Source organism: Apteryx mantelli, chromosome 1, assembly GCF_036417845.1.
Source record: "Apteryx mantelli isolate bAptMan1 chromosome 1, bAptMan1.hap1, whole genome shotgun sequence".
NCBI classification, from domain to species: Eukaryota; Metazoa; Chordata; class Aves; order Apterygiformes; family Apterygidae; genus Apteryx; species Apteryx mantelli.
This window is the reverse complement of record NC_089978.1, coordinates 168,188,377-168,201,876: the sequence shown is the minus strand read 5'-3', so window position 1 is coordinate 168,201,876 and position 13,500 is coordinate 168,188,377. Positions and strand designations below refer to the sequence as shown.

At 45.7% G+C, this 13,500-nt stretch overlaps 1 protein-coding gene across 2 annotated transcripts; it reads left to right on the top strand.

The window, feature by feature from the left end:
* The first annotated feature begins 5,791 nt into the window (after positions 1-5,791).
* APOLD1 (apolipoprotein L domain containing 1) lies at positions 5,792-10,631 on the top strand. 2 transcript variants are annotated; one of them, XM_013947352.2, is made up of 2 exons: positions 5,792-5,823; positions 8,020-10,631. In XM_013947352.2, the coding sequence occupies exon 2, from the start codon at positions 8,025-8,027 to the stop codon at positions 8,763-8,765; it is 741 nt and encodes a 246-aa protein (XP_013802806.1). In that variant the 5' UTR covers positions 5,792-5,823; positions 8,020-8,024; the 3' UTR covers positions 8,766-10,631. The 2 variants fall into 2 exon arrangements, with proteins under 2 accessions (XP_013802806.1, XP_013802805.1); XM_013947351.2 differs by having other exon boundaries at positions 5,808-5,897.
* The last annotated feature ends 2,869 nt before the right edge of the window (positions 10,632-13,500 follow it).

Here is a 13,500-nt window from a genome sequence, read left to right as displayed (position 1 = left end):
AGCAAAGATTGGCTACACAATTTCAAGATTCATACAGGCAAGGAAGAATAATGAATCTCAGGCCTCTGTGGTTTGTGCTTCAGTCGCAGGACACTGAGGTTTGTTCTGTCCTGGCTTCCTACAGAAACAAGGGCTGTGGAGCAATGCTGCTGGCAGTTTTGTCAACCAATAGCTTTTGAGCTTCCTGGGCAATCCCAGTCAGAATTTGACAAAGCAGTCAAGGTCACAAAGACATTGACTTCTTACAAGTTTTGTGAAAATAAGTAGTTTGGTAAGATCAAGCAGATCCTGCTGGCTGTGTTTTGACAAGCACTGCAACATGAGTGCTTGTTCACAAAGCAGGAACAGGCACTGTCAATGCACTGGGCTAATATCCTGCTTAAGTGGAACTAAAAAGAGGTATTTCCATTCCACAGACTGTCCCATTCGCCTGCCCTGATCTGCTCTTTCTAGCTTTCTACAAAAACAGTATTTTCTTTCAGCTGAAGCGCCCTCCTGTGACCTACAGCCCAAAGTAGGCCGCTTCACTGTGGAATGTTTTGAAAAAAATAATAATTTGTATATACTGGTAAGATTACTAAAAGCCAATCCAGACCTTTTTGATATAATTTGCATTATTTGTTTTAATTTTGGCCTGTGTCAAGTTCTAGTTGAATGTGAATGAATGTCTTGCTGTGAAGAGTCAAAATGTGTCATTGACTTGATCTACCACAAAAATAAAAAAAGACAACTTTTAGCCTCAGGATCCAGCAGTGAAGGTTGAAAGTATCAAGTGTAACAGAACATCCCCTGTTAAAAAGACATATTTGAATGAAAATTTACTCTTGACCAAAATAATATTAATAAAGTGAATGTACCTTTGAAAGTCTGGTTTCAAATATTACATTGCAGTAGCTTCGAACAGCATCAGAATAAACACTTCTGTTATAAATCCCCTCTGCTGGAGAGAACAAGAGCAGAAAGACCAGTCCTTTGTGCCAAAGCCCACTGGAAGGAAGAGAGCTGAGGCAATAAAACATCCTTCCTTCCCCTTGCTTGTCATCTGTTCCCACAAAATGCCTTCAGGGAAGATTTTGCATGGGTCTGGCTCCTGCCCATTTCAAGAGGATGTGACTAGATGGGAAAGGGTGGAGCTGAGGGACAGCTTTCAGCCAGGGTAGTTGTGAAACACCTGCTCTGCCACTCCAGCCCTCAACCCCCAGCTCTTATGGACTGAGACCAAAGAGCCACAGCAGCATAGGGGTCTGGATGCAAACAGCAAGCAAAATGGTTAGGCCTCTGCTAGCTTGCAGGACCACCCTGCAACCATCAGACCCACACCACAAGTCCCAGGATCGCTGTTAGTTCAGATTCACTCAGAGCCCCTGCCACCTCCCCAATAACTCAGCAGATGTGCACCCAGCTGGGCAGATGTGCTCACAGTGATGAAAGCCTTTCAGTGTCTGGGAGGTTCTCAGCGAGGATGCTGCCAGTCCTGCTCCCCTTCCTGCCTGCTCCCATTCGCTCGAGGGATCTCTATAATTACCAGTGGGAGAGAAAACAAAAACTCTAACCAAACAGATGCTTATGAGTGTGAACAAGGACAAAAACAGACCACAGCATACTGTTGTAGGATGATTCCCTAGAAGAAAAAAGACATATTTCTTATTCTAATACACATTTCTTTTAAAAGTCAAGTTGATACTGTACCTGTAGCTACTCCTGGAAAACCCTTACTTTCCAGGCATGTACGTCATTATTGGGGTGGACTGTGGGGATATATCCTCCTTTGACTGTGAAGGAACCCAGGGGTGATCCCTGACTGGAACCATCCCAGGGTGAGAAAAACATCTCATCCCATGCCAAGTGCAGGGAACTCTCTGAATAAATACCAGAAAAAATGAATACCACAAATATCTCTCTCTTCTGCACTGTAATCATGTCCTCTCCCACACATTGAGCATTGCAGGGGTTTCTGACATTTTGCAACCGAGTACATTGAACAAAGGCATAGCACTGGGAACAGGAAGAGAGCAATCAAAACTGTGTCATCTTCTCGGGCTTATTCTAGACCTTTTTTTTTTTTTAACCAAAGCTCTCTATCCTAACAGGGACATCTATGCCAGCACCAGTCCTAATGCAGATGCAGTTACATCAAAAAAATGGATTTGTTTGTTTGTTTTTGACAGAAAAGCTTATTCTATTTGGGGAATGTGCAAAAGTAGTCCTGTGTCTATAAAACTGCTCTCCCTTACAGGGGCATTGCCAGTATATTCTTGTCTATAAACTTACAGACTTTTGCCAAGGCAGAGGGACTCTGATTCAAGCATACATTTGCTAAAACAAAGGGAAGGGCTAAAACACAATTTCCATCAGTGTCAAAACTCACCTTTCTGTTAACACGTAATATGTGCAAAGTATAACAGAACAAGATTACTTATTTAAGCATCTTCAAAACAATGTTTTCTCTTTTCAAGTCTGTGGTAACTTGAAGTAACTCTTCAATGCTACTGATTTGTTCGGTTATGCCCAACCTCAAGCAGGCCCACCCTGACAAAGCATTTGAAGTACTGTTTCACAGTCAGTTTAAGTTGATCTAAAAACAAGCTGCCGCTGAACTGAACAATCACAGCCTTCTCCTCTCCCTGCCTGCTGCTTCACAGCCCTTGTCCCTCCCTTGGGTCAGCACTGGCAACCATGTGTCTACACAGCTCACACATACACCAGTAAAGCATCCTTTTTTGGGGGAGGGGGGCTGGTTAGTTTTCATTTGTGTCAGTAAGCCAGTCTCACTCCTGTTTAGACCCATACTCATGAGAGCTGACAGAAAAGAGGAGGTGGAGATACAGAGGAAAGAAGGCATGTGAGGAGGTGAAATCCACATGAGGCAGCCTATACTTACATTAAATTAGGCCAGTCATGGAATCTCAGCCACAAACCTATTGCTAACTATTATGGATATTTAGCCCTTCAGAAAAATGAAGTCCTTTTAGTTCAGTCTCTTGCATGTGCTTAAAGGCTTTGCTAGATCAGAGCTTTATTAAAAGTTATTATGAAGAGAGAATATTGCCAGTCATGGAGGTTTTACTTTTAATGGTGTCTTTTCTTTTTTTAATTATTATTAAGACAGAACATCTGCTCCTGAGTTGGAAGTGAACAGTTGAATTTGTTAGTGACCCAAAAAAAGGAACCATGTGAGCTGGAATACTTAATCCACACTGACGATGCATCTCTTCAAGCCCAACATGTTCATCTGGTATTTGGTATCTGGTATATCTAACAAAGGAATGAAAATCCTTCTGAAGAAATAGGGTAGGGAACAAGCTTCTACCCCAACAGCCTGGAGTTGTTCCATATGGCAAGAGGAAGTAAGCTACAATGTTCAAAGTAGTTCACAGTAACTTGTGTGATTAGCCAAGCTGGAGGACACCAAGGAATCATCAGAGGTTCCCAGTTGCATAGACAGCCCCAAAGAGAAAGAATCCACTAAACAAGAAAGAAGATCTGGTGCTTTCAAGCACAGCTGCTCCAAATGGAGGCCTGCATTTAAGAAAAACACATGTCAGCACAGCACTGAGGCTTTTAGAAAAGTTCACAGCAGGAACCAGTTAGGCCCTGGATAACATCAAGTTACAGTGAGGAAGATATGATTTCCCACCTGTAATCCCATGTCAACCCTCACAGAGCTGTGACATTTTCTACTTTATATACTCCCTTCATCCCTGTGTTTCAAGGCTCTTGCAATGCTTCACACTGATGAGAAATAAGATTTCTGGGCCTCTGTGCAGCTCTCCCTGCATAAGTGTCTGGTGCCATTTCAGATGTTCTCAAGTGCCCTGTTCTAGGAGGGCTTGGATTTCCCATGGGGCCTGTGACTTATCAACCAGCCCCATAAAAATGTTCCAGATAGCCTACGGCACCTCAGGTCTCACTGGGCTCCTAAGTTTAGGCAACTGAATTGAGCCCCTAGTGATGCCACTGCTGCTGCAATTTGGGCAGTTCAGTAGTTGCTTCACCAGAGGTTAAGCCATCCACATACGGAAATGGGAACCATCAGGGCAGGGAAGAGAGACAAGACAGTCAGCAGTGCTGTACAATTTTATCTTGCCTGTGTTTTTCAGAGCACCCTGTGTCACCCTTTAAGGTGTAACATTCCTCAAATTAGCTCATATACACCATAAGGCAAGACCAGGTACATGTGTAGCCAGGTGAAATGTTATCCCAGGTCAGCTGTTCTTCAAATAAATGTTTTTAGCTCATGCTAAGTTTGAGGCATTAAAGTTAGCTCACCCCTTGCCAGAAGAAGCATAAGCCACCTTTTATTCTTACAGGGAAAAAGTCTGCATGGACAGGCACCGCACAGCAGTGGGGGTGAGAATCAGCTTGCCAACTGAGATATCTGAATGGCAGTGACTACACATAAGCTAGATGTCCCACCTCCCAGTATAGTCAGTGGAGATCCAGGGCTCAGTTCAGATGGCTGCACATAGGTATTCAATGCTATTTATGATGTTGTAGGGCATCTAAAATGTCCACACAGGGCTGTCAGATAAGACACCCGTCTGAAAAGGCAGCTGGATGCCAGCTGTGGCTTTCTACAGAGCCTAACATGTCACTAGACATCTGTGCTTAGACAACTAAATTCCCCCTACATCCTTATTGACATTAATGGGAGACAAGACACCCCACTCACATCAGCTCCTCAGTGCAGGTGTCTTAATCCGCAAGCTGTATCCTCCCCCATCTCATGAGTGTCACCTTGTACCTGTGTCAGTGTGCCTAGGCATCAGTCAGAGGGAGGCAGGACAGGACACAGAATCCCTGACACCATAGGCTCTATGTCAACAGGGACACATACCACTGTAGTCGGTCTAGGGTGGGCTGCACTACTTAATGCCACCAAAAAAATCCCTTTTTCTGAACTCATCCAAAGAATCTGTCTTTGATTAAAGCTGTCCCTGGCTCAGTGTGAAAGGCAGCACAAGCAGTGTCACTGGGGCAGTTCCCTGATCTCCCTGACAATCTCTTCCCTCTGGCCACATCTGGATGTTGGCACAGCTGCCAGGCAATAGCAGGCAGTGAAGGAGGGGATCCCAGGCACCTTGCAAGAGGCACTGTGAATGCAGTCCTGGTGTGCCCACGGATCACAAACAGGGCAAGGAACACAGAGAGATCCCCTCCTTTACAGGTTACGGCATGGTTTTGTCTATGCAGAAGGGGAAGGGATGAGAATTTGAGGCAATCACCTTGTCATTCATCTTGGAGCTGCCTCCCTTTTATGGACCAGAGCACTGCTCTCACACGCCACAGCTGTGCTCCAGCCAGTCACACACATGATTCCCCCACAGAGCTGGGATTTTAAAAGTACACTGGCCTTGAATGAAAGAGATGATTGGCTGATGCTCTACTAGCTCGAGATGTGGAGTAGGGGGAAGCTTCAGGTATCAAGCAATTAGAGGCTCCAGCACAGAGTAAAGTCAGCTGCTATTTCAGGGAAAGGAAGGGCAACTATTCCCTGAAGGGGAATGACTGCACTAGCTCAGAGCCAGGAATAGGCTGGGGGGGGGGGGGGGTTGATTTTTTTTTTCCCCTACACTTCAGGAAAAGCGAACACACAATGCTCATTCGCAGGGATCGTTTCCTGAACGTGATGTATGCTCACTGTCCCTCAGGTCACTTTCCAGTGTGTCACATCCTTCTGCACACGGGAGAGCAGGAAATGGCAAACTCCCAGTATGAGGCAAAGCATTCCCATCACAGCAATTGGTCCACAGGAGCTATAAATTGGTCTCCTCCAGAAACAGACCAAAATTTGTCTTTGGGGAAGTTGGCTGGAAACTAAAGGTAAGTTGGAACCAGCATTCTTTTGGAGTCCATCCGAGCACTGCGTTAGGAAAGCGTCTGCAGTTCAGAAACAGGTTTGGGACTAATGCACACCTTATCACTGGGGAGATTTTTGTCTAAAAGCAGGGGTTGGGTTTGTTTTCTTTTATGCTGGCATAAATCAGTGTATAAGATGACTTGCATTGGTGTAAGGCTCATATTATATATTGAATGACTGTTCTATTAACTGTGCAGTGAGATGACCACTGTTATTACTGAAAACTATGTTCTCAGTAGGAAAATCAGCAAACACACTGCTGAGAGGCTACAGGAATCAATATATTTAATGATCATCATATTGATCCCCTGTTAAGCCTGATGATGCGCTCATTGTTCATTTCAATGTCTGTAACTATTTAGGTTAGTGTTAGTCTCAGTATGTTCAGCTTCATATCTGATTATAGTGTCAAAAATAAGATGACGCTGCCTCCAACTAAGAAAAGAGCAGTGTACCAAATGGTTCAAATAGCCAGATAACACTGTGGGCCTCAGAGAGACTGGGGTAGTTGTTCTGAGGGGTAAGGGGGGATCCTAAAGGGTTCTGTGTGAGACAGATTATAAGTAGAAGAGAAAAAATTGCAGCAAGAATTACCTATTTTTGCTTACACACTTCAAGACGGAAAGACTCTTTATGGTAGGAGGTTTCCTCCTTCCGGAAGACAGTGATTCTGCAGAATGAAAGCCACAAGGATCCTAACCATTCAGTGTGCCAGTGTGAGGGACCAGGTACCTCCAGTTCACACAGTAAAGAAGATTTAGAAGACATAAGCTGTTTGCAGTAGTGAATAGCTTTGCCTTGCTGGCTCTGGGACAGGGTCCTACTGCTACAGAAACTTCTCTTGACTATGAAGGCATTTAGGACTGCAAAGAACTTCTTAGTTCTATAGCTAGACCTTGCTAGGTGCAGAGGCAGTGCAGCATTGCACACAGTGCAGTGGTGTGGAAAACACAAGCTCTGCTCCCATCAGGCAGCTGGTGATGCTACATCACTCCAATTGCCTCCCCATGCCTCAGTTGCCCTATATGTAAAACAGGGCTAATGATGCTGACCTCTTCTGTAAAGCGCTTTGCAGCCTGACAGTGACCTGCAAAGGCTTATTAAATCGTTTCTTTCTACCCTTGTGAGAAAGGAAGGCAAAGAGAGCAAAGCAGAGATCACCTAGCACTGAAACCCTGAAGATTCACCCTCTAGAAGGGGAAGACGTTCTTCTGCTACCTTGTCAGGAAGGTTGCCATAGCCAGTAGTTTTCAAACCTTTTCTATTCACAGGCACCTGTATTTTCCCTCCCAAGGAGTACACACTGACAGGGAGCTTGTTGTTCTGATGTGCCCTTCATGGACCTCTTAAACAAGGTCCATAGGCCTCCCTGCCAGCGCCACTGGGGATCCACAACCATAGGTTGGACTGAGCACCACAGAACAATGGTTCCCAGCTTTGTCTAAACACTGACGCCAGGTTACAACAGGAAAAAAAAATGTTGCAGGACCTTGAGCTGCAATCAGGCATAAAGAGAGGAAGGATGTTCACAATCCCCATCTGAGACATCGATGAGCTTCCCAGCTCCTAGATGGAAAAGTCAGATCCTGACTCCTCCCAGCAGCTTCTCCCTGACCTCCTTTAATGGGGAAGGACCCTCAGATAGCAACCTGGGATGGCTGGCTTTCACCTCCCCAGAACCTGGCCTTTCTGTCAAGGATACCTCTGAATATTGCAAATCCTCTGAATCCCACTGTAGGGACAACACTAGCTACTTCTGGAACCATTACTATGCTTGGCACTAGGTCATTTCATCTTAAGGAAGTTTCTGTCCCCAGGGTTAGAAGAGGCATTTTGTGTCTTCATAGAGATGAGAACAACTGTACCTCTGATCCCAGACCTTAAGACACTTTAGTCTTCACAGGGATCAAGAAAACCATTCAGAAGTTTCTCTGTCTGAAGGTTACAGTGGACTATGGTAATTAAATGTGCATATGTGTACGTGCACGTGTGTGTGTGTGTACGTGAGTATGTGTGTGCGTGCAGACAGCAAGCCTTTCATGTAGCTGGGTGAACCAAAAAATTGGCTGAATGCCACCCCTGGAATGGAGGTCCAGGCTGAGCATGTCTCACTTTTTTTTAATATAAATCCCAAAACAGCTTTTTCTGTTTCTGGACAGGGGCTATGGAGAGAAACAGTGCTGCCTTTCCCCAAACACTAGACCCCACACACCACTTCCACACAGTGCTGCTGGATCAGAGACAGAGGCTGCACAGCCAAATTGCACATCTTCATGAGGTGGCTCAGAAAATCAACAAGCTCCGCAAAAGGTCTCTAATTGCCAACATCAGTGGGAGCTCCCTGACCGCTGCAGGAGCAGTCACAGCCATTGTGGGACTGTCCCTGAGCCCAGCCACACTGGGAGCCTCTCTCCTTGCATCAGCTGTGGGTCTGGGTCTAGCCACTGCCGGGGGGGCCATCAGCATCACCTCCGATCTCTCCTTAGTGCTCTGCAACTCCCGGGAGGTGAGGAAGGTGCAGGAAATTGCAATGACTTGTCGGAAACAGATGAGGGAAATCCTCAGCTGCCTGGAATTCCTCTGCCGGGGACAGGGCCCAGGGGACCCCACACTGCTCCAGTCAGAGAAGAGGGCCTCCATCTCACTGTACAACTCCATCTGCTTCATGGTGTTTTACGGCTCCCACAGCTTCCTCGTGCCAGAATACACAAAGGAGGTCACAAAAGTGAGCCAGGCCGTGCTGAAGGCCAAAATCCAGAAGCTGGCTGCTAACCTCGAGACCTGCACCAGGGCAATGGATGAACTCTGTGAACTCCTTGAGTCCAGGACAGAGCTTTCCTCACACACAAGAAATCTCAGCTTGGGCCCTAAAGACACTGCTGAGACCCCAGGATCATCCAGCTGAAACAGTGCTTGCCCCCATGATTAGAACCGAGCTTGGAGACACTACCTTATTAATTGTCACTGTTACCATTAGCACGGCTACCTGCTGTTATTACAATATCAGTGGTGCTCATCCACACAGGTGCTCACTTCTTTCATGTGCCTTATTTATATCTGAACACAAACTTCTCCCTGCCAGGAAGCCAAAGATTCCCCCCTTTGCAGCACCCACCCAGCTGAGGCTGGAGCTTATCATGGACATCAGACCCAGTGGGTACATGGCAGCAGACCCCAGAGCCTGCAGGTCAGCCAGGCAGGGGTAGGCAGGTGCTCCTCAGACCCACATTTCCCTGGCCATCTTCCTGGTTCTGCTTCCCCATGGTAGCAGAAAGTGAGTCAGGAGACTGCTGAAAACCCTGCAGCCCTGATGCTGACCCTGGATTGTAAATAATCTATGAGACTCTGAACAGTGAAGGGGCTGGGATACCCTCAACGAGCCAGCAACTGCCAATTTCCAGTAAAATACAGTTCTGTTATGAAGGTACATCTGGAAATGCTATTGAAGGAAGCAGCCCCAGAAATTACAGACTGTATTGGCAGATGGCTCATCATCCAAGGGTGAAACAGAGGAGCCAGAAAGTATTACCCCTTCTAAAGAAACCTTTCCAGGCTGAGAACCATAATGTTTGTATTCTATTTATTTTCATAAGATTATTTTAAGGCTTTGAAATTGTTTTTAAAGAATTTTTTTTTCTTTTTAAAAGGAGGCCTCCACTCCAAAGGGAAGCAGCTGTTCTTAGAGGCAAAGCAAGTCTGTGGCATGTGAGAGCAAGTTACCCATTCTTTGGTTGTGAGGGACAGCAAGGCTCTGTGGGAAGGGGAAAGTGTGGCCAGAATGCTGAAAGTTATAAAATATGTGATCTTTGGTCACCAGTGACTACTCTTAGGAACCAAAATAGGGAGAAGGAAGGGTCAGAGACCCTGGGACCAGGGCCCACCTCAGGGTACTGGTGGAAGAAAGCAACTGTACCTCATGCAGCAGGGAGGGGACTGTAGGTTGGTGTTACCAGTCTGAGCCGGAGTCCAGCTGTGATGGGAGCAGGTCTAAGAGGTGGTGGTGGGGGGTACTCTCTGTGCAGTTGAACAGCCTGTGAAGCCCACAGTGGTTTGTCTGGGAGGGAGGGAAGGAGGAGGCAGCACTCACAGAGAGCTACACATACGCCTAGGAACGCTCCCTGGGGAAGGCTTCACATCAGCAATACACACTGGTACTAATAATCAAGAAGTGTGCAGAGGGGTAGGATGATTCAGTGTTCAGAGCGCTTACGAAGCAGGAGGGAGGACTGGGACCCAGTTTCAAGTGACTGATCTGCCAAATATGTCCTCTCTGACTTTGGGAAAGTCACTCAACCCCTCAATGCCTGTTTCCTGTTTAAAAATGGGGACATTAGCACTTCCCTACCTCACAAGGATGTTTCTAGGACAAATATTACAGAGCGCTCAAGTACTGTGATGATAGGGATCATGTCAGTACCTGAAAAAGGTTTGGGGAAGAGACCCTGGAAGCTAGCTTGAGACAACCAAAGGAGTTAATGCAGGGATAATTCCACCTCCACAAGGAGACCCTAGTGGATAAGGGAAACTTCCCTGCACATTCATGAATCAAAATGATCAGAAAATTATTTTGTAATTCTGCAGCACTGAACAAACTCTTTGGGAAGGGCAACACTCCTTCTTGCAAAGCTTGAATCCTCACCCTTTTTTCTCCTCCTCTCATGATCTCAACATTTGTTTTTATATGTAAGAAAAAAGAAAAACTTTGCTCCTTCAGAGCATGACTCAGACATCTGTAATGTTCACACTTTTTTGCTGTAAATGAACAAGTATTCTGCTGATTCAATTAAATGAATATGAAGCAATTTTGTCTCAGTGTCTCCCTGTACACCTGCATGTAAAGGATCACATTCCTACCCCCTGCCTGACTCTTGCTCGATTTCATGCTCCAGGTGCTGCAACTGAGGAATAAGTGCGAGCAGCATACAATCAGTACAAGTGCTTAAAAGTGGAGAATGAGAAGTGAGATCATCAGCTTCATGTCACAGAGCTGGCATTTGTGTACGAGTGTATGCATTTACATTTGTGTGAGAGCATATTCTGGCCATATATGAGCCCATGTGGGTCTCTGACAATATGCAAAACATCACAAGATATTTATGTGTGAGCACACAAGTGTGTTTTTGGGTGCAAATTGCACGCTGTGTACACATGCAGACGCAATGCAAAATCTTTGCTAGTGCTCCAGCATATCACCAGCTAACTCCACTAAAACACTTAGAGCTTCTCCATTCCTTTCAGTATTGTCATCAACAGGATTTATCTTATCCTAAATAATTAACTGCAGAGATAGCTCTGTTTTTATCAGCATAGAAAAAATTATATAACCTACTTCTTCTCCTGTCCCCTTCCCAGTTTTTGGACAATACAGTGCTTGTTTACCCTTCCCCACACCAGGAACAAACAGGAACATAGGAACAACACAGCTCTGAATGGGCTAATATTGCTGGCTGAAGGATCTGAATTTGATCCAGTGCTTCACAAGCGCTGATTTGCTCTGCTCAGCACAGTCCTGCATTGCAGTCATAGACACCACTTCAAAAGCTGAGGACAAATCAGAGATACTTCTGCTTCTATTCTCAGCCACACAGGCAAAAAATCCCGCTTCTGTTCTGCCTTTCCCTGGTTTAACCCTTCCTTGAGGTCAGGATTTGAGCTGTTGTGCAGCAGTACTGGGGGGGTGTGATCAGACCCAAGGTACCTTACTCTCCCTGTCAGGTCTCAGTCACACCCTGCTCTAGATATGTCTGCTAGGAACACAACAGGAGGAGCAAGCAGAGGGCTGGGCCTCAGGCTGGAAGGTATTTTATACTACACAAGTCAGAGGAGGTATGTGAGTTTGTTTGCTTTAAGACCTAGTCAAGTCTTTTGGACACTTTCTAAGCCAGGCGATCCTGTGAGTCTTTGTGTGCACCCTCACACCTCCATTACACTGATCTAGCAATAAGCAGCCAGGGAAGGAGGTGGTCTGATCCTCCTCATCCTGCTCCAGCCACATCTTCTTGTCTCCTCCCTCACAGCCAGCAGTAGATCTCATCTGATACCCCAGGGAGCCAGCTCCAGGAGTCATGCTGGCAGGAATCTACCACACTGTGAAAGAAGATTCATTTTCTACCAGTTTTGCTCCCTGAAACAGCTTGCTGCTGGGTCAGATGAGCACCAGAGCCGGTACCAAGAAAGCACTAGAAGCAAGTGACCCAGGTTGGGACAGGGTAGCACCTATTCCAATATCGGCTTAGGCACAAGCAACACTTGGGGGAAGTGTCTTATCTAAGCAGCTTTTTTTACTAGCAGTTGTGTTACTTACACCGCAAACCAGTAGATGTGTTGGTTGAACCTTTCCTTTGGTAGTTAGGCAGCAATGGGGAGGGGGTTGATGATTAGCCTGGGCAGGTAGTTATGAAGCCTAGCCTTCTGATGTCATTTTTACTCCTCTTTTATTGAAACTGTTGCAGGGAAGAATGATTCAACGGTGAAGCAGGAATGAGATCATTGTTTTAATACAAAATCCCATAATATATTTTAAAAGTATAATAAAAGGTATCTACAACAATAGTTTCTCTTTGGACATCCCAAAGGGTGGATAGGACCATTTGCCATTAGCTGTGCCCTACTCTACCCATTGTCCATCTTGTTTTATTATGCATCCCTTATAAAATCATTAGCATTATACCTGCACTAAAATTCACCTGCTGTGGATGCTCCCACTCCCGTTCCCTCTAAGGAAAGCTGAGCTTGTAACATGAAGTAGGACTAGGAATGTACTTGGTCAAAGGCCAAGTCTAAAAGCCCTGGAGTGAAAGTTTTAAATCCAGTATAAACTCCAGTGCCCTGTTCTGAAAAGCACAAAACGGGAGACACCATCCAGAGGCAGTACTTATTTTATCACACACAAATGCTCTCCCCAGCAGTTTAGGACAGGAGGGAACTTCCACTCAAATATATCTACTGACAAAAGGGAATTACCCAAACTGGAATTTCACTAGAACAGCTGTAACTTTCCTCTACCTAAAACATCCTCCTACAGCCATTAGTGCACGGGGCGTTATATCTAACCCCCCAAACGAGCATCTACCATATTATATGGGCAATGAGTTCAACAAAGAAGCTGAAGCACTGACTTCCTGTCACATCCCCGACTTCATTTCTTGAGGCATCCTAGCAACTCTTACAAGGGTTCATGTCTAAGTACTGGCCAGGCATAACCTTTAGCACTGCTGATACATAGCAAGCTCACAGAGCAAACTTTTGTTTTGAAACAACTGGTTATAGCTAGTATCCACACTGTGTCTTTTTTTTTTTTTTTATCATTGCTCCTGAGCACAGTGGGACGCAGCAGTTTCATTTCCACTGCTGCCCTGTGAATTGTTTCAGGCTTCCTTTCCTTTCCCTGTCATGCAGAGAGTTTGTTCAGATTTCCTCTCGCTTTCTTCATTGTTTTGGGAGTAGAGGAAATGGCACACTTGGAACTCAGTGACAGATGCTCAGGTACGTCAGCATTTCCACTGCGAGCACACCCAGCTCGCCTCCCAGGTGGCAAGAGAGAGGGAGGTCTGCTCAGAAATGCAGTCACGAGTTCCATGTTGAAGTCAGCACTGCTGTCGCTTCCAGGCACAAGCTCTTTGATACATTTGCATCCTTTT

Excerpts from the sequence above, each read along its gene's own strand:
- APOLD1 (XM_013947352.2), top strand. The coding sequence starts at position 8,025 with ATGGAGAGAAACAGTGCTGCCTTTCCCCAAACACTAGACCCCACACAC.